Here is a 25557-nt window from a genome sequence, read left to right as displayed (position 1 = left end):
GGGATTACAAGCATGAGCCTCTGCACCTGGCTAGCATTTTGAAGATGTAATTAAAGTCTCATGGCTGGGCGGGCGGATCACTTGAGGATCCTTGAGGTCAGGAGTTTGAGACCAGCCTGGCCAACATGGTGAAACCCAGCCTCTACCAAAAATACAAAAAATTAGCCGAGCGTGGTGGCGCATGCCTATAGTTCCAGCTACTCTGGAGGCTGAGGTGGGCAAATCGCTTTAACCCAGGAGGTGGAAGTTGCAGTGAGCGGAGATCATGCCATTGCACTCTAGCCTGGGCAACGAGAGTGAGACTTCGCCTCAAAAAAAAAAAAAAAAAAGTCTCGTTTCAGTGGATCTTAAGATATAAAGAGATATAAAGATTAACAGAATGTGTGGTGGCTCATGCCTGTAATCCCAACACTTTGTGAGGCTGAGGTAGGAGGATCGCTTGAGGCCAGGAGTTCAAGACCAGCCTGGACAACATAGTGAGACCCTTGTCCCTACAAAAAATTTAAAATTTAGCCAGATATGATGTCACACACCTGTAGTCCCAGCTACTTGGGAGGCTGAGGCAGGAGAATCACTTGAGACCAGGAGGTCGAAGCTGCAGTAAGCCATGATCAGGCTACTGCACTTCAGCCTGGGCAACAGAGTGAGACTCTGTCTCAACAAAACAAAACAAAAAAACAAAGATGACCCAGGTTGGTCTGGTCCAATCAGGTGAAATCTATGAAAGCAGAGTTTGGGGCCAGGTGTGGTGCTCACATCTTCATCCCAGCAACGTGGGAGGCTGAGGAAGACGGCTTGAGGCCAGGAGTTCAAGACCAGTCTGGGCAACATAGCAAGATCCCATCCCTACAAAAATTTAAAAATTAGCCAGGCGTGGTGGTTCACACCTGCAGTCCTAGCCACTCCATCACACCTGTAGTTCTAGCCACTTAAGAGGCTGGAATGGGAGGGTTGCTTGAGCCCAGGAGTTCGAGATTACAGTGAACCATGATCACGCCATTGTACTCCAGCCTCGGCAACAGAGTGAGATCCGTCTCAAAAAAAAAAAAAAAAAAAAAGAAAAGAAATTAATTAACTAATTAAAAGCAGGGTTTTATTTGGCTAGTAGCGAAAAAGGAAGTCAGGGAGATTTAGAGCATGAGGGGAATTCTGTAAGCAGAGGGGTTTGGGGCAGTGAGGAGGAGAGATCATGCAGGGCTCAAAGTCAGTGTGAGGACTTCAGCTTGGACACACCAAGGGACACGGGAGTCACTGCAGGGCTGAGCAGAGGTGTGCCGTGGGCTGCCATGATTGAACACCAGTGGGTAGGCCGAACACGGTGGCTCACAACTGTAGTCCCAGCACTTTGGGAGGGAAGGCAGGCAGATCATCTGAGGCCAGGGGTTCGAGACCAGCCTGGCCAACATGGCGAAACCCCGTCTCTACTAAAAATACAAAAAATTAGCCGGGCATGGTGATGGGTGCCTGTAATCACTGTGGGAGGTTACAGTGAGCCGAGATCACACCATTGCACACCAGCCTGGACGACAGAGTGAGACTCCATCTAAAAAAAAAAAAAGAAAGAAAAGTGCTGGAATTATAGGCATGAGCCATTGCACCCGGCCCATTTTAACCATTTTAAAGTATACAATTCAGTGGTGTTGATGACATTTGCAATATTGTGCAACCATATTTCCAAAACATTTCCATCACCTCCAACAGAAATCCCATACCCCTTAAGCAATAACTCCCCATGGCCTTCTCCCCCCAGCCCCTGGTAACCCTGATTCTACTTTCTGTCCCTATGAATTTTCCTATTCTGGATGTTTCACGTGAGTGGAATCCTACAATGTTTGTTCTTTTTGTGTCTGGCTCTCAATATAATGTCTTTGGGGTTCGCCCATGTTATAGCATGTGTCAGAATTTCATGCCTTCTTATGGCCACAAAATATTCCATTGTGTGGATAGACCACCTTTTGTTTATTATTCATCTGTTCCTGGACACCTGGCTGTTTCCACCTCTTGGCTATGGTGAAAAGCGCTGCTATGAATAAGCAGTGACTCTTAATACTGGTTGAGGGGGAAGATAGCAGGAACGAGTGTCTCCCCTCCCCAGCAGCCCTTCAGAATCTTCCAGAGGATGTGAGATTTCTTTTGCTTTGTAAAAGCAGACTGAATGCACGTTGGCTAAACTAGGCTGAAAACTCTTGACTTTAAAGCAAATGGGATTAAAAGGAAACTTTCAATAAGTACTATATATCAGTTACGCACAAAATATTGTTACATATTACATAATGTATTCAATAGGAACATCTTACTTAAATGTTGAGCTAGGCCAGGCACGGTGGCTCTTGCCCGCAATCTGAGTACTTTGGGAAGCCAAGGCAGGAGGATCACATGAGCCCAGGAGTTTGAGATCAGCTTGTGCAACATAGTGAGACCCCCTCTCTACAAATAATTTTAAAAATTAGCCAGGCGCGGTGGCTCACACCTGTAATCCTAGCACTTTGGGAGGCTGAGATGGGCAGATCACTTGAGGTCAGGAGTTCGAGACCAGCCTAGCCAACATGATGAAACCCCCATCGCTACTAAAAATACAAAAATTAGCTAGGCATGGTGGTGGACGCCTGTAATCCCAGCTACTTGGGAGGCTGAGGCAGGAGAATCGCTTAAAGCCAGGAGGTGGAAGTTGCAGTGAGCCAAGATCGCGCCATTGCACTCCTGCCTGGGTGACAAGAGTGAAACTCCATCTCAAAAAAAAAAAAAAAATTAGCCAAGTTTGGTGGCACATGCCTATAGTTCCAGCTACTCGGGAGACTGAGGTGGGAGAATTGCTTGAGCCTGGGCAGTCAAGGCTGCAATGAGCCGTGGTTGTGCCACCGCACTCCAGTCTGGGTGACAGAGTGAGAGCCTATCTCAAAAAAAAAGAAAAAGAGAAAGAAAAAAAAAAAAAGATGAGCTGGTAGAATATGTTCTGTGTATTGTTGGCTTATCATCTGTCCCTGTAGAATGCATGCTTGCTGAGGGCAGATATCTGGTCTATATTGTGCAGTGTCTGCCACACACAGTAGGCCCTCAATCAATCTTTGTGGAACACATAGTGGGAATATGGAGCAGCCAGATGACAGGGAAGTGCAGTGGGCCTTTGGCTGCCTTTCTAAGGCAGGATCTCAGCTGGTGGTCCAGCACCTGCAGGGCGACCAGGCACTTCTTTGTTTTTACCGACTTCTCATAGCAATCGCCCATTTTCTTTATTCATGAATAAAGATGGGCAATAAGTTTCAAGAGGTTGTTTTGTTTTGTTTTGTTTGCTTTGTTTTGAGACAGGGTCTTGCTCTGTTGCCCCAGCTGGAGTGCAATGGTGCGATCATAGCTCACTGCAGCCTCGAACTCCTGGGCTCAGGGGATCCTCCTGCCTCGGCCTCCCAAAGTGCTGGGACCACAGGTGTGAGCCATCATGCCTGGCCTTTGGGAGGTTTTTGTTGTTTGTTCTAGTAGTACGTATGATTCTTTTAACAATAGAAATTGCAGATTTTTCATATGTTAGAGTTGTTGCAAAATATCATGAATTCTCCTCACTACTTTTAAAATTACAGTTATTAGACCAGTTGTTATTGGATATTACTTAATGTGCTAATACTCTCATCAGCACATTACTGCTATCTACTGTGACATACTACTACTGTCATATCTACACGCTATACCAAATTTGGCTTTATCAAGTATTTCAATCATTGTATTTCACTATGATTGGTTAGCTTTGTAATCCCATGTAATTTACGCCTTTTTCCTGAGAATCCAGAGAGTTCACTAGACTGACAAAGGGGTTTGTGGTATACCCAAAGTTATGGGCCTGCTCCAAAGGCTTGCCTAGCTTCCCCCTAGTCAACCCCACGACACACATTGTCCTGGCCCCACATTCACACCCAGTCTGCACGTTACGACCAGTTTATACCAGTAGTGCTGCCTTCTCACCACCAGGAGGCACTGCTTCACCCGAGTCACAGGAAGCCCTGGGCAGGTTAGGGCTTCCTCCCTCCCGCCTTCATCCTGACAGGGGCTCGCATCAGAATCCTCCCGGAGCTTTTTTTTCCCCTTACTTCCATCCCTCCTTCCTTTTTTTTTTTTTTTTTGAGACAGTCTCACTCTTTCGCTCTGTCGCCCAGCCAGGCTGGGGTGCAGTGGTGCGATAGCTCACTGCAACCTCCACTTCCTGGATTCAAGCGATTCTCCTGCCTCAGCCTCCCGAGTAGCTGGGACTACAGGTGCGTGCCACCACCTGCTAATTTTTGTATTTTTAGTAGAGACAGAGTTTCACCATGTTGGCCGGGCTGGTCTTGAACTTCTGACCTCCAGTGATCCTCCTACCTCAGCCTCCCACAGTGCTGAGATTATAGGCATGAGCCACTGTGCTCAGCCGCTCCTTCCTTTTTCCTTCCTTCCTTCCTCCCTTCCTTCTTTCCTTCCTTCCCTCCCTCCTGTCTTCCATCCTTCCTTCCCTCTCTCCTTCCTTCTTCCCTCCCTCCCTCCTGTCTTCCATCCTTCCTTCCCTTCTCCCTCTCCCTCCTTCCTTCCTTTTTTCCTCCCTTTTAACTTTTTGTTACGAAAAATTTCAAACATACGAAAGTATATGAACCCCCAGAGAGCCATCAGCGACTGCAGTGATCATCTCGGGACCCAAGTCATTTCTGCACCCTGTCTGGGAGCCCTCTAAAGATACAGACGCTTGCCCTGCCCTATATGGGCGCTCAGAGCCTTAAGGTTTACAGAGCTCCTGGGCTGTTTGGGAACCACTGTCACAGCGTGGCCCCTGCCTCCCAGACCCCTGGTGACCGCGCACGGGCTTCCAGCAGCCATTCCCACACACATGAGCGTCTTGCCCATGTCTGCCCCAAGCCCTGGGCTCTCACTCCTGTTCTTTTGCTCAGGCACCACAGGAATTAGGGAACAGCTGACTCCCATTCCCTGCACAGCCTCTTCCTGTGGCTCTGAAAGCCAGGGTGAAGTAACACCCATCAGCCTTGCCCTTGAGCAAGCAACCACAGCCACATTTTGCTGGCATGAGGCTCATGGTGTGGCCTCTTCCTGCGATGGAGGGGCAGGCCCTGGGTTGGCAGCATCTCTGTGTTTCAGACTGAAAGACATTGTCAAGCTATTAAAGCTTGGTTCTGAGTGTCCAGAAGGATCCCTGTTATGAGCTGAATTGTCCCCCCTCCCCATCCATATGCTTTTTAAACATTTTTTATTTTTATTTCTTTTTTCTTTTTTTTTTTTTTTTGAGACGGAGTCTCGTTTTGTCACCCAGGCTGGAGTGCAGTGGTGCAATCTTGGCTCACTGCAACCTCTGCCTCCCAGGTTCAAGCGATTCTCCTGCCTCAGCCTCCCTAGTAGCTAGGATAACAGGTGCCCATCACCACACCCGGCTAATTTTTGTATTTTTAGTAGAGATGGGGTTTCACCATGTTGACCAGGCTGGTCTTGAACTCCTGACCTCAGGTGATCTGCCCACCTCCGCCTCCCAAAGTGCTGGGATTACAGGCGTGAGCCACCGTGCCCGGCCATACTTTTAAAAAATTTTTTGTAGAGATGGAGTCTCACTATGTTGCCCAGGCTGGTCTCGGCCACTCAAGGTGCTGGAATTACAGGTGTGAGCCACCATGCCCAGCCCCCCATTCATATTTTGAGATCTTAGCCTCCATTACCTCAGGATATGACTGTATTTGAAGATAGGGTCTTTAAAAGGTAACTAAGTTAAAATGAGATTGTTAGGGTGCACCCTAAACCAATATGATTGTGTCCTTAAGAGGAAACATGGGCCCGGTGCAGTGGCTCACTCCTGTCATCCCAGCATTTTGGGCGGCCAAGGCAGGCAGATCGCTTGAGCTCAGGAGTTCAAGACCAGCCTGGGCAACATGGTGAAACCTCATCTCTACTAAAAATACAAAAAAATTAGCCAGGCATGGTGGCGCACGCCTATAGCCCCAGATAACTCAGGGTGAAGCGGGGAGTCAATTGAGGCTGGGAGGTTGAGGCTGCAGTGAGTCTAGGTCATGCCACTGCACTCCAGCCTGGGCGACAGAGTGAGACCCTGTCTCAAAAAAAAAAAAAAAAAAAAAGGAAACATGGACACAGATAAGAACCCAGGGAAGACCAGTGGAGACACAAGGAGAAGATAGCATCTCCAAGCCGAGCAGAGAGGCCTGGGGGCGCCGCGCGCGGTGGCTCACACCTGTAATCCCAGCACTTTGGGAGGCCAAGGCAGGTGGATTACTTAAGGTCAGGAGTTTGAGACCAGCCTGGCCAACATGGTGAAACCTCATCTCTACTAAAAATACAAAAATTAGCCTGGTGTGATGGGCCACACTTGTGTTCCCAGCTACTTGGGAGGCTGAGGCAGGAGAATCACTTGAACCTGGGAGGCGGAGGTTGCAAATGGATACAACTCACTAAACCAGTAAGATCCCTTCCTACATCCTGAGGAACTACCTGTAGGAGTTTCTGACGGGGACCAGAGGCAGCCTGTACATGGGGCCTGGGGCTCTCTATGTGTGTGTGTCCCGGGGCAGCCCTGGGTTTGGTGAGAGGGAGGATTCTGATCTCACTCAGCCCTACTCACTCCGACCCTCTTGGGAAGTGGGTACCAAGCCCTGATCCCACCCGGGCTGGTGCAGGATGGTGGCATCCCCGTGGCCTGCAGCCGAGCCCTGTGGAAGGCCGCTGGGCAGAGACAGCTCCTCCGTTCACAGGACCCTCATCCAAAAACCCTCACATATTTCAACATAGCCGCACCCTGAACGTGGACCCCTTAGGCACCGGGCCCTGTGTGGCCATCCAGGCTGCACACCCATGAAGCCAGCTCTGCTGTTGGGGGACAGCAAAGAGAGGAACAGGCAGGCCGAAAGGTGTCCAGGGCACAGTGATGTCACCAGGAGCCACTGAGTCATCAGGAGGGCCTTTCATCAGTAGGCTGCCTGGTCTGATCTGAGCGAGGTGGAAGCTTCCAAGGCCAGACACGGGGAGACTCTGTGAGGCTCCCACATTGTTGATCGTTTCTTCTCATCTCTCCTCTCCTGACCAGATTGCTCTCTAACCAGATTCATTTCAGGAGTAAGTGACGCCGGCCGAGAAAGACAACCCCCTCAAGGTTACTACTTTAAAGACAGATGGGATCAGCTGTGATTTCAGTCGCAGTTATGAAAATTAGAGCCAGGTGTGGTGGCTCACACCTGTAATCTCAGCACTTTGGGAGGCTGAGGTGGGAGGACTGCTTGAGTCGAGGAGTTAGAGACCAGCCTGGGCAACATAGTGAGACCCCTTGTCTTTAGAAAAAATGTAAACATTTGCCAAGTGTGATGGTGTACACCTGTAGTCCCAGCTACTTAGGAGGCTGAGGTGGGAGGCTCGCCTAAGCCCAAGAGGTCAAGGTTGCAGTGAGCCATGATCGCACACTGCACTTCAGCCTGGGCAACAGAGCAAGACCCTGTCTCGGGAAAAAAAAAAAAAAAAAAGGAAAAGAAAATTAGACTAAGACATGCTTTGTTTTGCAAAGGTGCAGCATCAAGGGGTCCTGGCAGGGAAGAGGTGGCACCAGCCTGCACCACTGCTGCAGAAATACTCGGGAGTACACAAAGCACTTCTCGGCTGGAGTCCAGAGGCCTTCATATTTGGTAGTTTACTCTGATGTTTTCAGTTCCAACAGAGGAAGAGGAAGGGGCTGGTCCACAGTGGCCTCAGGTAATGCTCAGCCTTGGGGGATGATGAACACAATGAGGGGCACTTGGCGTGAAGAGTGAGAGTCCATTTCTCCTTCTCCTCCTCCTCCTCCTCGTCCTCCTCCTCCCCCCGCCCCCTTCCTCCTCCTCCTCTTCCTGCTCCTTCCCCCTACCCTCCCCACACGGGAGGTGTATCAGTTAGTGAGTTTCAGCCCGGCACGGTGGCTCATGCCTGTAATCCCAGCATTTTGGAAGGCTGAGCCAGGCGGTTCACTTGAGGCCAGGAGTTCGAGACAAGCCTGGGCAACATGGTGAAACCCTGTCTCTACTATTAACAAAGCTACAAAAATTAGGCATGGTGGGGTGTGACTGTAATCCCGGCTACTCGGGAGGCTGAGGCAGGAGAATTGCTTGAACCCAGAAGGCGAAGATTACAGTGAGTCTAGATCGTGCCACTCTACTCCAGGCTGGGCGACGGAGACTCTGTCTCAAAAAAATATTATTTCTTGAGGTCAGGAATTCAAGATCAGTCTGCCCAACAAGGTGAAACCCGGTCTCTACTAAAAACACAAAAAAATTAGCTGGATGTGGTGGCGCACATCTGCAATCCCAGCTACTTAGGAGGCTGAGGCATGAGAATCGCTTGAATCTGGGAGGCAGAGGTTGCAGTGAGCCGAGATCACGCCACTGCACTCCAGCGAAACTCTATCTGGAACAAACATACATACAGCAAGCTCTCAATGGGGCCAGTGAGCTGTGAGCATGTTTCCTCTGCACGCTAAGCTCTTGATGACTCACATTCCATCAGGAAGTTGGGGTCATCTTGACCAGGGAAGGGCAGGCATCTTGGTGGGGGGCCCCTGGACTGTACCTGGTAGTATATCAGGTGCTGCTAGCAGAGGAATGGAAGCTGGGCAGCAAAAACCCCTGATGCCCACTAGTCCTGAGCATCCCTGGAAGCATCCTGCCAAGTGCAAGGCCCAGGGTAAGTGCTGAATTAATACTTGCATTTTGCCTGGATCCTCACCCCACCCACCAATTTTAACCACGGATCCTGATGAGAGCTAAGTAGAGTACCAAAGGTCATTTCCGTTTTTTTTTTTAATGTATCACAGCTACTACAATTTGTATTTTGTATGTTTACAAGCACATGCTTGGAAAACAGAAAAGAATTTGGTTTTAAATATTCCAGGAAATTACAATCTAATTGCATCAGTTCCCAACTGTGCCTCAGTTTCTAGCCTGGAAAATGGGGTTGTATTACAATTAACTCTCTCTGACTTGTGATCAGGGTTCCTTTTTTTTTTTTTTTTTTTTGGTTTTTTGTTTGTTTTTTGTTTTTGAGACGGAGTTTCGCTCTTGTTGCCCAGGCTGGAGTGCAATGGTGTGATCTCGGGTCACTGCAAACTCCGCCTCCTGGGTTCAAACGATTCTCCTGCCTCAGCCTCCCAAGTAACTGGGATTACAGGCGCCCACCACCACGCCCAGCTAATTTTTGTATTTTTAGTAAGACGGGGTTTCACCATGTTGGCCAGGCTGGTCTCGAACTCCTGACCTCAGGTGATCTGCCCACCTCGGCCTCCCAAAGTGCTGGGATTACAGGCGTGAGCCACTGCGCCCGGACTCTATTTGGTTTTAAAAGCTCTCTAGGGTTCCCTCTGCCCAGACAGCCAAATTAGGGAGTGACATAACCCGCAGCACAGTTGTCAAAGGGGCCCTTAATTATTCACCCATCCCAGAGGCATCGTTTGAAGAAAGTGCCTTCTTTAAGGGCATTGGCTGCCTAGATGTGTTCAAATATAAATGTGTGTGTGTATACTTACATTTTTAATAGACTTTTATTTTGGAATAATTGTAGATTTACAGAAAAGCTGCAAAGAATAGTACAGAGAGTTCCCTCAAATTCTTCGCCCAGTTTCCTCTAACATTTGCATCTTACACAGCCATGGCACATTTGTCAAAACTAAGAAATTAACACTGGTATTACTTTTAACTAAAGGCTTTTTTGGATTTTACCAGTTTTTTCACTCATGCCTTGTTTTGTTCCAAAATCCAACCCAGGATATCACACTGCATTTAATCAAATGTAAATACGTATGCTTTAACTTTTTTATTTTAAAATAATCATAGATTTACAGGAAATTGCAACAACAACAAAAAAAGTACAGAGATTCTGTGTACCCTTCCCCCAGTTTCGTTCAGTGGTAACTCCTTGTATAACTACACAACATCAAAACCATGAAATAGATATTGGCACAATCCATAGACAGTATTAAATATACATGCATATATATATTTTTTAAGTGAAAAATATTTTTAAACCTCGCTTTGCCTCACAGCCAAGAAGATCAAATACTTTCTCCAAAAACATAGAATTTGTGTCTAACTCCACTCGCTTCCAAACTCAAGTCCAACCATGAAATTATTGATCCCTCTCTCTAACCCTCCGACTACAGGCAAGAATCTGCCCATACATTCCCCAAAGCAGGAGTGCACTCTGCCACAGGCCTAGATGCCGTCAACCTCCTGGACCTTGAACTCCCTAAATTAATGGCCTCTGTGTGAGTATGTGTAAGCAGCCCCTCTCTGTCCCAGTCCATCCTAAAATCACTCCCTTGGAGCCACCACTGCCCCTCTCATCTTCTAGAATTTCTAGAAAGATAAAGAGCTAGTTAAGCATCTAAGTACCTTTCTTCTGCTGTTAGCTCTAAAGACAACTGAATATATCCTAGCTAGGATGTACTCTAAGGAATGCAGAAGTAGGCCGAGTGCAGTGGCTCATTCCTGTAATCCCAGTGCTTTGGGAGGCCGAGGTGGGCGGATCACCTGAGGTCAGGAGTTTGAGTCCAGCCTGGTCAACATGGCAAAGCCCCGTCTCTACTAAAAATACAAAAATTAGCTGGGCATGGTGGCGGGTGCCTGTAATCCCAGCTACTCGGGAGGCTGAGGCAGGAGAATCACTTGAACCCCCAAGGCAGAGGTTGCAGTGAGCCGAGATGGAACCACTACCCATTTCAAAAAAAAAAAAAAGAATGCAGAAGTAAATTAAATGACCACAAAGACATTACTTTTTTTTTTTTTTTTTTTTTTTTTTTTGAGACAAGGTCTGGCTCTGTCACCTAGGCTGGAATACAGTGGCGCAATCTCAGCTCACTTCAATCTGTGCCCCCTGGGCTCAAGCCATCCCCTGACCTCAGCCTCCTGAGTAGCTGGGACTACAGTCCTGCCACTATGCCTGGCTAATTTTTGTATTTTTTGTAGAGATGTTGCCCAGGCTGGTCTGAAACTCCTGAGCTCAAGCGATCCATCCACCTGGGCCTCCCCAAGTGCTGGGATTACAGGCATGCCCCACTGTGCCCAACCCAGACATCACTTTTATCTGAAGCAACAACTGTCTGCTCTTTCTGTTTCCTTACTAATTATCCAGGAACTTTTACAGGTGAACTCTGAGGAGGACAATTTTTATTGTTTTTATGTCAGCATCACTAAAAGTAAAGCTGGATAGGAAGAGGTTACTTGAAAATGATTTCACCTGAACTCAAATGAATAAGCTGGCTACTGCATAAAGCAACAGAGGGGTCCCTTTAATTTAAAAGCTCAGGACTCTGAATCAATTGTTGGTTGGGAAAAGGTAGAGACATTCTTTACTTCTGCCTAAAACTGGGGAAAATGGCGTAGACTTCTGCTCTGAAGCGGTCCTCAGTGCTGCTTCGGTCAGAACTCCCGAGAGGCATCTGAGTGCTGGCCTGTCACTGCGGCTGGCATTCCAGGCATTTCATTGGCCCCACTTCAGCCCACGCCTGGCTCCACGGGGCTGGGCAGCTGAGGGGAGTTTGTGGCAGAGTGGGCATGGGGCACGGCCCGTGCAATGTGCGTTACAAAGGGGCTCTCTCTGAAGCAAGTCCTCTGCACTCCAGTCTATTTGAGGAAGAAAAGGACAATTCCCATAGGGAGGGGGTTTGCTGAAGCAACCAGCTGCCTGGTTTCCTCTCCAGCATTGAGAGGGAGGGAGGGCTGGCTTAACTGGGGGACGGCCTTCTCATCTGGACTGTGTCAAGGCCAAGGTTAGGCTCCAAATTCCAGAAAACCTCTCTGCAGGGTCTTCTTTCAGAGTGGTGAGAATGGAAGCAGGCTCCCTTCCCCTCCAGCACTAGGAAGCCCCGCAATTGGTGAGGTGGAAAGAAAGATGGGCCCAGGCAGGGAGGCGGGAGCAGGGGAGGTGCCCAGGGCAGTGGCTGGAAGGGCAACGGGAGAAGCAGCAGAGGCTGGGGGTGGGGGTCACAGCAGGTGCTGTCCCTGGCCTGTGTGAAAGGTACTAGAAGGCCCCATCCTTGGTGCCACATGGACCCCAGAGGCTTGTCTTAGTCCATGGGGTCCGAGGTATAAGACACTGACATTTGGTGTCACCTCTTAGGCTTGGATGAATTTCAGAAAGTGCTAGACTGGAGAACAGTGGAAAAAATCAGTGGAACGAGATCTGGAGCACTCACTGCTCAATGTCAATGTCAGAGAGCACAACGACACCAATGGGAGGAGGGTGAAGACCAGAGGCTGATTGCACGAGCTCTGTTGGAGTGCAGGACCCACTAACGGGTTATCTCAGGGTTCCTGGAGGCCACGGCTGTGCCTTGTGGTCCAAGACCTGGGGAAGCCACCACTGTGTCTTCCCTCTCCATCCTCTGGTGACTTGGGTCCAATTCCTGTTGCCATGGCAATCAGCCCAGCTGGCCTCACAGTTCACTGGCCTCAAAGTTGGCGTCTGTAGGTGAAGCCAGTGGGACCCAGAGAACTTAATTCTTCTCAACTGAGCTGGCTTGGAGGAACTTTTCTCATCAGCCACTGGAGCAGAGAACGTCACCAGCGTCTCATTGACGTCAATATCCTGGGCCTGGCTGTAGCTGAAAAGGAAAATTCTCCCCAAGGCAGACACATCTCCCGAAGCCCACACAGGCACTTTCTATGATTGCACTGGAAATCTGTCTCCTGGGGACAGGGAGCGCGTATGCTCACGATCAAGTCACAATGTTGAGCAGTCTCCAGGACTCCACGTTCATCTCTAAGAACAGGAGCCGGTGGTTGGGTGCAGATTCTTGAGCCAGATTGCTTGCGTTCAAAACCTGGTCCCTTTTTATTAATTGCATGCTTAGTTACATTTTCTGTTTGTACTTCTGTTTCCTTCTCTGCAAGACGGGGTTAATCACAGACACTTGTTCATGATGTAATACACTTAGAATACTTAGGACAGGCCTTCCTGCATAGTAAGTGCTCTGCAAACACTGGCTACTATTCTCCCTACGTGCAAACTTCTCCCAGCCAAAAGCCGCCCACACCAAGCCCCTGTGCCTTTTTCCTTCCGCACCCACGAGCAGGCTGCTCCTGGGGCCCTGGAGCTCACTTTCCCAGCCGCCCTCACCACCCACCGTGGCGCAGAAGAGCTTCCGAAGTCCTGGCGTCTCCCACTGGTCTGGGCATCTCTCGCTTCATCTTCCCTCTTGGGCCCCACAACGTGCAGCACTTCTAGGGCAGTATACTTGCTGATTGCTTCCTTACTATTGCTCACAACAACCAGCTAAGACACTGCCAAAGAAACACTCACAGCTGGCCGGTCCACGGCATCCGGAGGGGACTCGGGGGACAGGCCTGTCCTGCCTCTCCCCAGCACCTGTTGATAAGAAGGAAATGTGGGGAGGAAAGAAAGGATGCAGGAGGCCGAGGTGGGAGGATCGCTTCAGGCCAGGAGTTCAAGACCAGCCCAGGCAACTAGCAAGACTCCATCTCTACAAAAAAATTTTAAAAATTAGCCAGGCATGGTGATATGCGTGCCTGTAGTCCTAGCTACTGGAGAGGCCAGGGCAGGAGGATCGCTTGAGCCCAGGAGTTGAGGCTGCAGGGAGCTGTGATTGCACCAGTCTGGGTGACAGGGTGAGACCCCGTCTCTAAAAATAAAAATTGGGTGATGGCTCACACCTGTAATCCCAGCAATTTTAGAGGCCAAGACAGGAGGATCACTTGAGGCGAGAAGTTCAAAACCAGCCTGGTCAACATAGCCAGACCCCCACCTTCAGCAACTGTCTCTACAAAATGAAAATAAAAATAATGAAAGAGAGAGGATGGAGGAGAAGGCTGAGACCAGTAACAGATTCCAAAAGGACTAATTGACAAGGAGAAAAAAAAGTCAGCACTTCCCTGGAAAAGAAAAAATTCGAAAAGGACAGTGGTTGAAAAGTCAGCATGTCTGCGTGAAAGGGAAGCAATGAAGTAGCGCCAACTCCTCCCCCGTCCCGGGCACCGTTTAGGGAGAGGATCAGAGTTCTGCCAGAGAATCAGAACCAGAAGGAGATATAGATTAAGTTTATTTCAAGGAATCGGCTTACGTGATTGTGGGGGCTGGCTAGGCAAGTCTGAAATCCAGAGGGCAGGCCAGCAGGCCGGAAGCTCCCCAGAGGAGCTGACACTGCAGTCCCCAGGCAGGATTTCTTCTTCTTCAGGGAAACCTCGGTTCTGCTCTTGAGGCCTTTCAACCCATTGCATGAGGCCCACCCACCTCGCAGAGGAGAACCTTTGACTTACAGCCAGCGATCGTCAGTGCTGACCACATGTACAACGCACCTCACAGTAGCACCCAGGCAAGCGTTTGGTTGAATCATGGGTATCACAGCCTGGTTAAATTGACAAGGAAATTGCCCATCACAGGCTTTAAGATCTAGTGCTTTAAGATCTAGTGACTTCTTGTTGTTTTGTTGTTGTTTTTATAGAGATGGGGTCTTGCCATGTTGCCCAGGATGGTCTCAAACACCTGGGCTCAAGTGATCCTTCCGCCTCGGCCTCCCAAAATACCGGGGTTATAGGCATGAACCACCATGCCAGGCCAAGATCTAGTGACTTTGGATACGGACCACCATGGAACAGTTCCTCTTCCATGTGGGTGTGGGGGCATGAAGGGCTGTTTTCAGGAGGATCAAAGTCACCTCTACCCCAGCATGGGAAGTCCCAGAAACTTGAGTTCCAGGTAAGGTAGTGCAGAAAAAAGCAGGCTCATGAGCCAGTGCTGTCTCTCTCTGTACAAGGGGGAAAGAGCCCCTCTGAGGCCTCCACACACAGTCAGCAGGACACAGGACACAGAGGTCAGCCTGTTGTGGCCACTGTGAAATGTCCCATTGGAGTTGACAGGAGCCTGCTCTGACTCAGTCCTCCTCCTCCAAACAGGTGACCCTGTAATGCTCTGGTTAAAAAGCAAGCCAGCTGGACTGTGTTAACTTTTAGTGTGGGAAAAATGCTCTTAGGCCAGGCGTGGTGGCTCACACCTGTAATCCCAGTACTTTGGGAGGCTGAGGTGGGTGGATCACTTGAGATCAGGAGTTCGAGATCAGCCTGGTCAACATGGTGAAACTCCATCTCTACTAAAAAAAAAAAAAAAAACAAAAATTAGCTAGGCATGGTGGCATGTGCCTGTAGTTCCAGGTACCTGGGAGGCTGAGGCAGGAGAGTTGCTTGAACCTGGGAGGCAGAGGTTGCAGATCACACCAGTGCACTCCAGCCTGGGTGACAGAGCGAGACTCTGTCTTAAAAAAAAAAAAAAAAGCTCCTAATATATCAGATTTTAACCCAAAGGTAAATTCCAGCAGGGCATGCTCATCAGCTAGAGCGGCAGGTCTCGGCTTCACTGTGTAAGCATCGGCTGGGGAGCTTTTGGTAAAATGCAGATTCCCAGGTTCAAACCTAGAAGTTCAGACTTGGCAGCTCTGGGATGATGCCAAAGGTACATCCTGCAGTTGCTGTGTCCCCAGGTCAGCACAGAGACAAGCAAAAACTCAAAGCTTCCTCCCTCCCTCAACTCCCAGCCAAGACTGGACGGGGCAGGGGACCCCAGAATCCTGAAAACAGATAGCCACATGGAAACAGTGACCACAGCACACTTGAACTTTGTGAGCACAGCAGAAGCGTGTGGGATGGGCTGGCCCATCCAGAGATGGGGTGCAAGAGGCAGGAATTTGGCCTCATGGTGGCTCCGGCTTCAGCCCCAGCACTGCCACCAGAGGGAGGGCAAAGGTCAGTGGGGATGGTGGGAGGGCCGTGTGTTTTCAGGGGTGGGCATGGCAGGGGTCTCAGGCAAACACTAACACAGTGAAGTGCAACTGCCAAGTCTTCCAGCCAGCCCGCTCCTCAGGCTCGGAAACGGTCCCAGAGGAAAAGATGGTTCAGAAGAGAGAGAGAGTAAGATCCCGGGGACATCTGAGCCAAACCACACGCACTTTCCACTGCTCAGCAGCCCCTGTCCCAGACTTCCAAACAGAATTCCATTTTCTGAATCTAGACAGCCACCTGGGTGAAGGCATCTACCCATGAAGGCTGCTGCCCCAGGCACCAGAAGGTCAGGAGGGGGCCCTTCCTCTTCCTCCTGAGTCAGGACCCTGAGATGGAGAAGAAAATCCTCCTAGTCAGAAAGAGGAGGCTCTGACTTTAGGGACAATCTTTCTAGTTAGAGAGAGGAGGTCTGAACTCTGTGGACAATCTTTCCAGTCAGAGAGAGAAGGCCTGGACTTCAGGGACAATTTTTTCTGGTTAGACAGAGGAGGTGGTGGTGGTAGTGCATGCCTGTAGTCCCAGCTATTCAAGAGGCCAGGGTGGGAGGATCACTTGAGCCCAGGAATTGAGGGTGCAGTGAGCCACTGCGCTCTAGCCTGGGTGACAGAGCAAGACCCTGTCTCTAAAAATAAAAATAAAAAATTGGATGGTGGCTCACATGCATAATCCCAACACTTTGGGAGCCCAAGGGGGGAGAATCACTTGGGGACAGTCTTTCCAGTCAGAGAGAGGAGGCCTGGACTCTGAGGACAATCTTTCCAGTCAGAGAGAAGAGGCCTGGACTCTGAGGGCAATCTTTCCAATCAGAGAGAAGAGGCCTGGACTCTGAGGACAGTCTTTCCAGTCAGAGAGAGGAGGCCTGGACTCTGAGGACAGCCTTTTCAGTCAGAGAGAAGAGGCCTGTACTCTGAGGATGATCTTTTCAGTCAGAGAGAGGAGTCCTGGACTCTGAGGACAATCTTTTCAGTCAGAGAGAAGAGGCCTGGACTCTGAGGGCAATCTTTCCAGTCAGATAGAAGAGGCCTGGACTCTGAGGACAGTCTTTCTAGTCAGACAGAGGAGGCCTGGACTCTGAGGACAGTCTTTCCAGTCACAGAGAGGAGGCCTGGACTCTGAGGACAGTCTTTCCAGTCAGAGAGAGGAGGTCTGGACTCTGAGGACAGGCTTTCCAGTCAGAGAGAGGAGGCCTGGACTCTCAGGACAGTCTTTCCAGTCAGTGAGAAGAGGCCTGGACTCTGAGGGCAATCTTTCCAGTCAGATAGAAGAGGCCTGGACTCTGAGGACAGTCTTTCTAGTCAGACAGAGGAGGCCTGGACTCTGAGGACAGTCTTTCCAGTCAGAGAGAGGAGGCCTGGACTCTCAGGACAGTCTTTCCAGTCAGAGAGAAGAGGCCTGGACTCTGAGGACAATCTTTTCAGTCAGCGAGAAGAGGCCTGGACTCTGAGGGCAATCTTTCCAGTCAGATAGAAGAGGCCTGGACTCTGAGGACAGTCTTTCTAGTCAGACAGAGGAGGCCTGGACTCTGAGGACAGTCTTTCTAGTCAGACAGAGGAGGCCTGGACTCTCAGGACAGTCTTTCCAGTCAGAGAGAGGAGGCCTGGACTCTCAGGACAGTCTTTCCAGTCAGAGAGAAGAGGCCTGGACTCTGAGGACAATCTTTTCAGTCAGTTAGAAGAGGCCTGGACTCTGAGGGCAATCTTTCCAGTCAGATAGAAGAGGCCTGGACTCTGAGGACAGTCTTTCTAGTCAGACAGAGGAGGCCTGGACTCTGAGGACAGTCTTTCCAGTCACAGAGAGGAGGCCTGGACTCTCAGGACAGTCTTTCCAGTCAGAGAGAAGAGGCCTGGACTCTGAGGACAATCTTTCCAGTCAGAGAGAAGAGGCCTGGACTCTGAGGACAGTCTTTCCAGTCAGAGAGAAGAGGCCTGGACTCTGAGGGCAGTCTTTCCAGTCAGAGAGAAGAGGTCTGGACTCTGAGGACAGGCTTTCCAGTCAGAGAGAGGAGGCCTGGACTCTCAGGACAGTCTTTCCAGTCAGAGAGAGGAGGCCTGGACTCTGAGGACAATCTTTTCAGTCAGCGAGAAGAGGCCTGGACTCTGAGGGCAATCTTTCTAGTCAGAGGGAGGAGTCCTGGACTCTGAGGACAATCTTTTCAGTCAGAGAGAAGAGGCCTGGACTCTGAGGGCAGTCTTTCCAGTCAGAGAGAAGAGGTCTGGACTCTGAGGACAGTCTTTCCAGTCACAGAGAGGAGGCCTGGACTCTCAGGACAGTCTTTCCAGTCAGCGAGAAGAGGCCTGGACTCTGAGGACAGTCTTTCCAGTCAGACAGAGGAGGCCTGGACTCTCAGGACAATCTTTCCAGTCAGCGAGAAGAGGCCTGGACTCTGAGGGCAATCTTTCCAGTCAGAGAGAAGAGGCCTGGACTCTGAGGACAGTCTTTCCAGTCAGAGAGAGGAGGCCTGGACTCTCAGGACAGTCTTTCCAGTCAGAGAGAAGAGGCCTGGACTCTGAGGACAATCTTTTCAGTCAGCGAGAAAAGGCCTGGACTCTGAGGGCAATCTTTCCAGTCAGAGGGAGGAGTCCTGGACTCTGAGGACAATCTTTTCAGTCAGAGAGAAGAGGCCTGGACTCTGAGGGCAATCTTTCCAGTCAGAGAGAAGAGGCCTGGACTCTGAGGACAGTCTTTCCAGTCAGAGAGAAGAGGCCTGGACTCTCAGGGCAGTCTTTCCAGTCGGAGAGAAGAGGCCTGGACTCTGAGGACAATCTTTTCAGTCAGCGAGAAGAGGCCTGGACTCTGAGGGCAATCTTTCCAGTCAGAGGGAGGAGTCCTGGACTCTGAGGACAATCTTTTCAGTCAGAGAGAAGAGGCCTGGACTCTGAGGGCAGTCTTTCCAGTCAGAGAGAAGAGGCCTGGACTCTGAGGACAGTCTTTCCAGTCAGAGAGAAGAGGCCTGGACTCTCAGGGCAGTCTTTCCAGTCGGAGAGAAGAGGCCTGGACTCTGAGGACAATCTTTTCAGTCAGAGAGAAGAGGCCTGGACTCTGAGGGCAATCTTTCCAGTCAGAGGGAGGAGTCCTGGACTCTGAGGACAATCTTTTCAGTCAGAGAGAAGAGGCCTGGACTCTGAGGGCAGTCTTTCCAGTCAGAGAGAAGAGGCCTGGACTCTGAGGACAGTCTTTCCAGTCAGAGAGAGGAGGCCTGGACTCTGAGGACAATCTTTTCAGTCAGAGAGAAGAGGCCTGGACTCTGAGGGCAATCTTCTTTCCAGTCAGAGAGAAGAGGCCTGGACTCTGAGGACAGTCTTTCCAGTCAGAGAGAGGAGGCCTGGACTCTCAGGACAATCTTTCCAGTCAGAGAGAAGAGGTCTGGACTCTGAGGACAGGCTTTCCAGTCAGAGAGAGGAGGCCTGGACTCTGAGGACAGTCTTTCCAGTCAGAGAGAGGAGGCCTGGACTCTCAGGACAATCTTTCCAGTCAAAGATTCTAGGCCTGGACTTTGGGGACAGCCTTCTCCGTCAAGAGAGAGGAGGCCAGGATTTTAGGCAATGGGGAATAATTAATCAATACATGAAAATTGATTGTGTTCCACAAAATACAAAATGTACCAAGTCAGCAATCTTTAACCATGTCAGACTTCCCTGGAGTCACAACCTGAGGACAGAGATTTAAATGATGTTCCTTTCTACAGAAAGGCCTTCGCTCTAAGTATCAGGCCCAGCTTCTGCTGCATTAAACATAAGATGTATAAGGCCCCAGGCCTGATGTGTCTTGCTGCCCAGCCAGCCCTGCTGGTCCAGCAAACCAGGAGGAATTCGAGAAAATCAGAAGCCATCTTTAGCAGGAAATAGAACTCCAGAGGGGTTGTGAGCTCCTTCAGCACAAAAGAAAACGTTGATTCTGGCCGGGTGCGGTGGCTCACACCGGTATATCCCACGGCTTTGGGAAGCTGAGGTGGGTGGATCACTTCAGGTCAGGAGTTTGAGACCAACCTGGGCAACATGGTGAAACCCCTGTCTCTACTAAAAACACAAAAACTAGCCGGGCATGGTGGCAGGTGCCTGTAATCCCAACTACTTGGGAGGCTGAGGCAGGAGGATTGTTTGAACCCATAAGGCGGAGGTTACAGTGAGCCGAGATGGTGTCACTGCACTCCAGACTGGGTAACAGAGGAAGACTCTGTCTCAAAAAAAAAAAAAAAAAAAAAAAGAAGAAGAAGAAGAAAAGAAAATGCTGATTCTGGTAATGATGCTCTCGGATGGTATGATTCCCAGAAACACAGGCGCTCTCACCATCACTGGGATGTGAAAATTCACTCAGGAAACCTCCTCAGCCCCACAGCACATCTCCCAGAAGCATGACGGTCCCCTCCACATCCAACACACAGCCACCGAGAGCCTCTGACCTGTGGACACCGTGCTGGGTGTTCACCAGTCACGGCGGGGGGACAGACAGGTGTCCTGGGCCTTGGAGAATCTAATGTCCGTGGAGCAGACACAGGCAAGAAATCACAGCTGGGCAAAATGACAATGGGGAGCAGTGCTAGGGAGGAGAGACCCCTAGCTTCTCTTCCAGAGGGGAAGGTAGTCTGGGATGCCGTCCCCGTGGCCTCATCAATGAGATCAGGGAAGGGTAACAGGGAACACGCCGCACCACGGGCATCAGGGTGGGTGAAGTAGGGCTCGGGGAGGGAGGACTAGCAGCCTGGGAGGGGCGTGTGGTGGCTGAAGTTGCCAAGGAGGCTACAGTGTTGAAGCAACCAAGAAGGCGGGGACAAGTGAGGCAGAAGTGGGCGACCTCACAGGCCTCCACGAAGAACCTGCCTTTGTTTTAGGAGCAATGGGAAGACACAGCATGTTTAGAGATGGAGGGATCTCTTGCCAGAACTGTTCTAGAAGCCTGGTGGCGGGGACTGGTAAATATACTGAAAACCAAACCAAACAAAACGAAGCCCCATACTCTTACCCCCCACCACGGGCATGCTTCCACCATGACAGCAAACATCAGGTTGCGGGTGTGTGGGGTCATGACCTCATCCTCTGCTCCCATTTCCCCAACAGCACCTAATGCACAGCGGACACGTGGCAGACCCTTCATACGTGACTATGTCCCAAGGATCTTTATGTGTTGGAGAGGCCTACTTTGGAGGTCACCTGGACCCAAAAGGCACGGCTTAGCTGGCACCGTCTGCATAAGCAGATGAAACCTCAGACGTCCCTCTGATCCAAACACAATATGACTATATGAGAGCAAAGAGATTGCTTTAATGTCCTCTAAAAGGTTAAAGGCCAACACAGCTAAAGTAGGGGCCACAGGTGATGGATTCAGAAAGAAAAGCCACTTTCATGACCGAAATCGGCTAAGGCTGGGTCGGTAGCTTTTCATTTAGAAGTATATCCTGGCCTGGTGTGGTGGCTCACGCATATAATCTCCAACACTTTGAGGGGCTGAGGAGGGAGGACTGCTTGAGGACACGAGTTCAAGACCTGTCTGGGCAACATTGCAAGGTGCTATCTCTACAAAAAATTAAAAAGTGAGCTGGGCATGGTGGTGCACGCCTGTGAGGCAGGAGGATCACCTGAGCCTGGGAGGCGGAGGCTGCAGTGAGCCGTGATCACACCACTGCACTCCAGCCTGGGTGATACAGCGAGACCTTGTCTCTAAAAAAATAAATAGGCTGGGCACGGTGGTTCACACCTGTAATCCCTGCACTTTGGGAGGCCGAGGTGGGCAGATCACCTGAGGTCAGGAGTTCAAGACCAGCCTGGCCAACATGGTGAAACCCTGTCTCTACTAAAAAATACAAAAAAAATTAGCTGGGTGTAGTGGCACATGCCTGTAATCCCAGCTATTCAGGAGGCTGAGGCGGGAGAATCATTTGAACCCGGGAGGCAGAGGTTGCAGTGAGTCAAGATCACACGATTGTACTCCAGCCTGGGCAATGAGAGCCGAAACTCCATCTCAAAAAAATAAATAAATAAAATAAAATAAATAAAAAATAAAAACATCTCCAGAGACCAAAGCCCTCCTCTCTCCCTCTGCAGGGCAGTTCAATTGTTTCCTCGAATCCCCTCTAAACCATGAGTACTAGTGAAGGGCTCGTCCTGGTGGAGGGAGGACAGTGCTGGGGAGGAACCAGCATCCCAGGCTTTGAGAGGAAGCTGCGGATGTTTAACACCAGCTCAGAGTCCCCTTGAAGGAATTTTTCTGCCACTGTGTCATCTCCTCTTGAAACCCTGGCCTGGGCCAGGTGCAGTGGCTCACGCCTGTAATCCCAGCACTTTGGGGGGCCGAGGTGGGCGGATCACCTGAGGTCAGGAGTTTGAGACCAGCCTGGCCAACATGGTGAAACCCCGTCTCTACTAAAAATACAAAAAAATTGCTGGGAGTGGTGGTGCATGCCTGTAATCCCAGTTACTCAGGAGGCTGAGGCAGGAGAATAGCTTGAACCCGGGAGGCAGAGGTTGCAGTGAGCTGAGATCATGCCACTGCTCTCCAGTCTGGGTGACAAGAGCAAGACTCTGTCTCAAAGAAAAACAATAACAACAAAAAAGAAATTCTGGCCTGGCCTGGAAGAAGCTGGTGGCTAAGAGGGGCTTCAGAGACTCCATCCAGATCTGCAGCTAATTCTGTCCAGGTGGGAGCCATGGCAGAGAGGAGAGTGGCTGTCTTGGGGATGGGGTCAAAAAGATGGATGTGGAAGTTTTGACCCTCAAAAATGACTGACAGGTCCGTGGCTACTGGAACAAGCTTTCACCGGCTGTGGGGGGTGGGGGGCAGGGGACCACCACCCTCATGTCCCCAGGAGACAGGAGAAAACTGCAGCAGGTTGCTAGTTGCCCTATTGATGATGTGTTAGAATGCTGATTCCCGTAGCATCCCTGGGTGAATGGCAGAGAGCCTTGCTGGCTCTTTGGGGCCACCAGCCAAAAGCCTGTTGCCTTTGCCATTTGCAGAGCGAGAGACTCATTCATCTCATACCTCTTAATATTTAAGACTCTGTTTTTCCCTTTTTCTGGTTCTTATGGATGGAACCTTAAGCAGCCAACTCTGGGAGGCAGCAGGTTCATTTAAAAAAAAAAAAAAAAGAACAAGAAAAAAGGCTCAAACACCTAAAAACTAGCAGCCCAGCTGCTTACTGGGAAGAGGGGTCTCCTTGGGCAGTGAAAGGTGAAGAGTAGATGCTAGGATTGTCGGAAATTACCACTGCATTGAGAATCTCTTTTTTGTTTTGAGATGGAGTTTCACGCTCACTGCAACCTCTGCTTCCTGGATTCAAGCAATTCTCCTACCTCAGCCTCCCAAGTAGCTGGGATTACAGGCGGCTGCCACCACACTCGGCTAATTTTGTATTTTTAGTAGAGACGGGGTTTCACCATGTTGGCCAGGCTGGTCTTAAACTCCTGACCTCAGGTGATCTGTCCACCTTGGCCTCCCAAAGTGCTGGGATTACAGGCATGAGCCACTGTGCCTGGTGAGAATTTCTTAAAAAAAAAAAAAAAATATATATATATATATACACACACACACACACACACATATATATATACACACACACATATATATACACACACATACATATATATATATTTGAGGAGTAAGGGTTATTGTTTTACCCCAAATCAGTTTAAAATCTGAGTAAATTTAAATTTTTGGATGTAGCACATGCTGTTGGTTGCCTGTCCCAAATCCACGCCCCCTCTTCTCCCTGCTCATAGACCCTGATTTGGTTTGGGCAACCCACCCTCCTCCCCTGGCCACGTGCCTCATGAAGTCCTCGAGGTCATCCCTTCCTTTGCCACTGATTGGTTTGGGGCTGAGCACAAGACCCAATTCTGGCCAATGAGGTGTGTGAGAAAGTCAGCATGGACTTTGGGAAAGGCTTCCTCACTCATGAGGAGACCCCGGGAGGAGCCCAATGGGAGAGGAACTGGCAGGCGATGAAGCCAGTGGGGTGAGGGCAGCAGAGCAGAGATACGGAGGGAACCAAAGTCCTTGACATTACTGAGCGCCTGGATGTCACCTGTCCTGAAGCTGCCCTACCTCTGGACTACTTGGTTTATTACTTTTTTTATTTTTGAGACAGTGCGTTGCTCTTTTGCCTAGGTTGGAGTGCAGTGGCACAATCCCAGCTCACTGCAGCCTCCACCTCCTGGGGTCAAGCGATTCTCCCACCTCAGCCTCCTGAGTAGCTGGGACCACAGGTGCATGCCACCACACCTGGCTAGTTTTTTTGTTTTGTTTTGGTTTGGTTTGTTTGTAGAGATACCCCACATCTGCCTGTTTGCCCAGGCTGGTCTCGAACTCCTGGGCTCAAGGGATCCTCCTGCTTCAGCCTCCCAAAGTGTTAGGATTATGGGCGTGATCCACTGCACCTAGCCTTAAAAAATGTTTACTGTTCTGATTAAGTCATTTTAAGTAAGGTTTTCTCTTACTTGCAGCTGAAGGAATCCTAACTGGTATATTCCATAGTCTAAGCAACTGTGTCATCATCAATTATCTTGGAATTTTTTTTGTAAAAAAGCAAATCACTTAACAAACAGCATCTCTGTCACAAAGGGTTCGGTAACAGCAAAAACTGCTCCCCTGTCCTGTCCCTGCAAAGAATGCCATGCAACGGGGGGTTCAGACAAGCATTGTATCTGCTCTTACCCCTCCCCTTCCCAGTAAAGTGTTTGGGTGATGTTCCATGGCAGGGGAACAGATAGAAGAAGGCACAACCTGGTTCAAGGAAGAGGGCAAATGCGTTTTCAACGATGCCAAACTGGGCAAAACTAGTCCTAGTTTCAGGTGGGGTGTCCTGGGCTTGTTCTTCACTGAAACAGACCTGGGCTCCTTTTCTTCCTGTCCTCAGGCCAGAAATGCCCCATCAATTTGTCTAAGGGAACCATCACTGGCCAAGATACAGAGGGGGCAAGAACGCAGGAGACCGAGTCTTCTTACCAGGAGAGGTGATTTCAAAACTCCAAACAATCTCCAAGTAAAATCCAGCCCCAGTAAGGGCCTGTAGCATAAATTTGAATTTTGGAGGGAGTCCAGCCCTCCACGTGTTTCTCTGAGTAGGAACTGGGAGAGCTTCCCCCATACAGCCAAGTCCTGTGGCGGAGCAGTCCCCCGACCACCCTGTCTCTGCCCCAACCCCTCCTTATGGAGGCAAACAGGCCACCAAACTACAGCCTCCCACGGTGTTCCATCAGCAGTCACAGGAAAACCCTCATGGCTTCCGGGCTTTGCCTCCCCAGTTTGCCAGCCAGCACCCAGGCTCCATAAGAAATCTGCTTTCAGAATCAAAGACCTGAAAAATTAGAAATGCTTTTCTAATGCCGAGGCCAAATTTCCTCCACACAAAACACCACAAATCCCTCTCCAAACAAATTCGCGATTTCCCCCCAATCTCAATGGCCTTTTTCTCGGGTTGTAAATGTTCCCTAAAGTTGTCAGTGAATTAAACCAGAAAAAAAAAAAGAAAGAAAGAAAAAAAAAAAAAAGAAAGAAAAGGGTGGGTTACCTGCTCTGTGGGCCAAAGAAGGACCTTGGATTGATTGGATGTCAGCTCTGGTCCTGCAGCTTCCCCAGCCTGGCTCCACCTGTCTGACCTGTTGGGCTCGCTGCCGCCTCTGGGCCTGGCACAGCCGCAGGGAGCGGGGCTCGCTGCCAGCACCCAGGCCCCTCCATAGGTGTGTATTCACCTGCCAAGAGGTGCAGGCGCACAAGTGCCCTCCCCTCTCTGCTCCCACCATGTGACCTGCCCCCCAGCCGGACAGGCACTGGAGCATCTCCCTCGGTG

General features: G+C 50.1%; 1 protein-coding gene and 1 non-coding gene across 3 annotated transcripts in view; both read right to left on the bottom strand.

Annotated features, from left to right (window-relative positions):
• Positions 1-9510: 9510 nt before the first annotated feature.
• LOC130541017 (uncharacterized) overlaps positions 9511-25557 on the bottom strand; it is a 38045-nt gene continuing 21998 nt past the window's right edge. For both annotated transcript variants that reach the window (XR_010109260.1, XM_057300682.2), the window contains one exon: positions 9511-13353. Coding sequence is in view for 1 of the 2 variants with exons in the window: in XM_057300682.2 (XP_057156665.2) it covers positions 13241-13353 (113 nt within the window). In the remaining variant the exon portion in view is untranslated. The remainder of the gene's footprint in view (positions 13354-25557) is intronic.
• Positions 13186-13295, bottom strand: MIR34A (microRNA mir-34a). Its single transcript, NR_106570.1, has one exon. It is a non-coding gene; the product is annotated as a microRNA mir-34a (primary transcript).

The sequence above is a fragment of the Pan paniscus genome, chromosome 1 (assembly GCF_029289425.2).
Source record: "Pan paniscus chromosome 1, NHGRI_mPanPan1-v2.0_pri, whole genome shotgun sequence".
In the NCBI taxonomy this organism is placed as follows: Eukaryota; Metazoa; Chordata; class Mammalia; order Primates; family Hominidae; genus Pan; species Pan paniscus.
The sequence above is the reverse complement of the archived record's forward strand: the minus strand, read 5'-3'. Positions and strand labels throughout refer to the sequence as shown.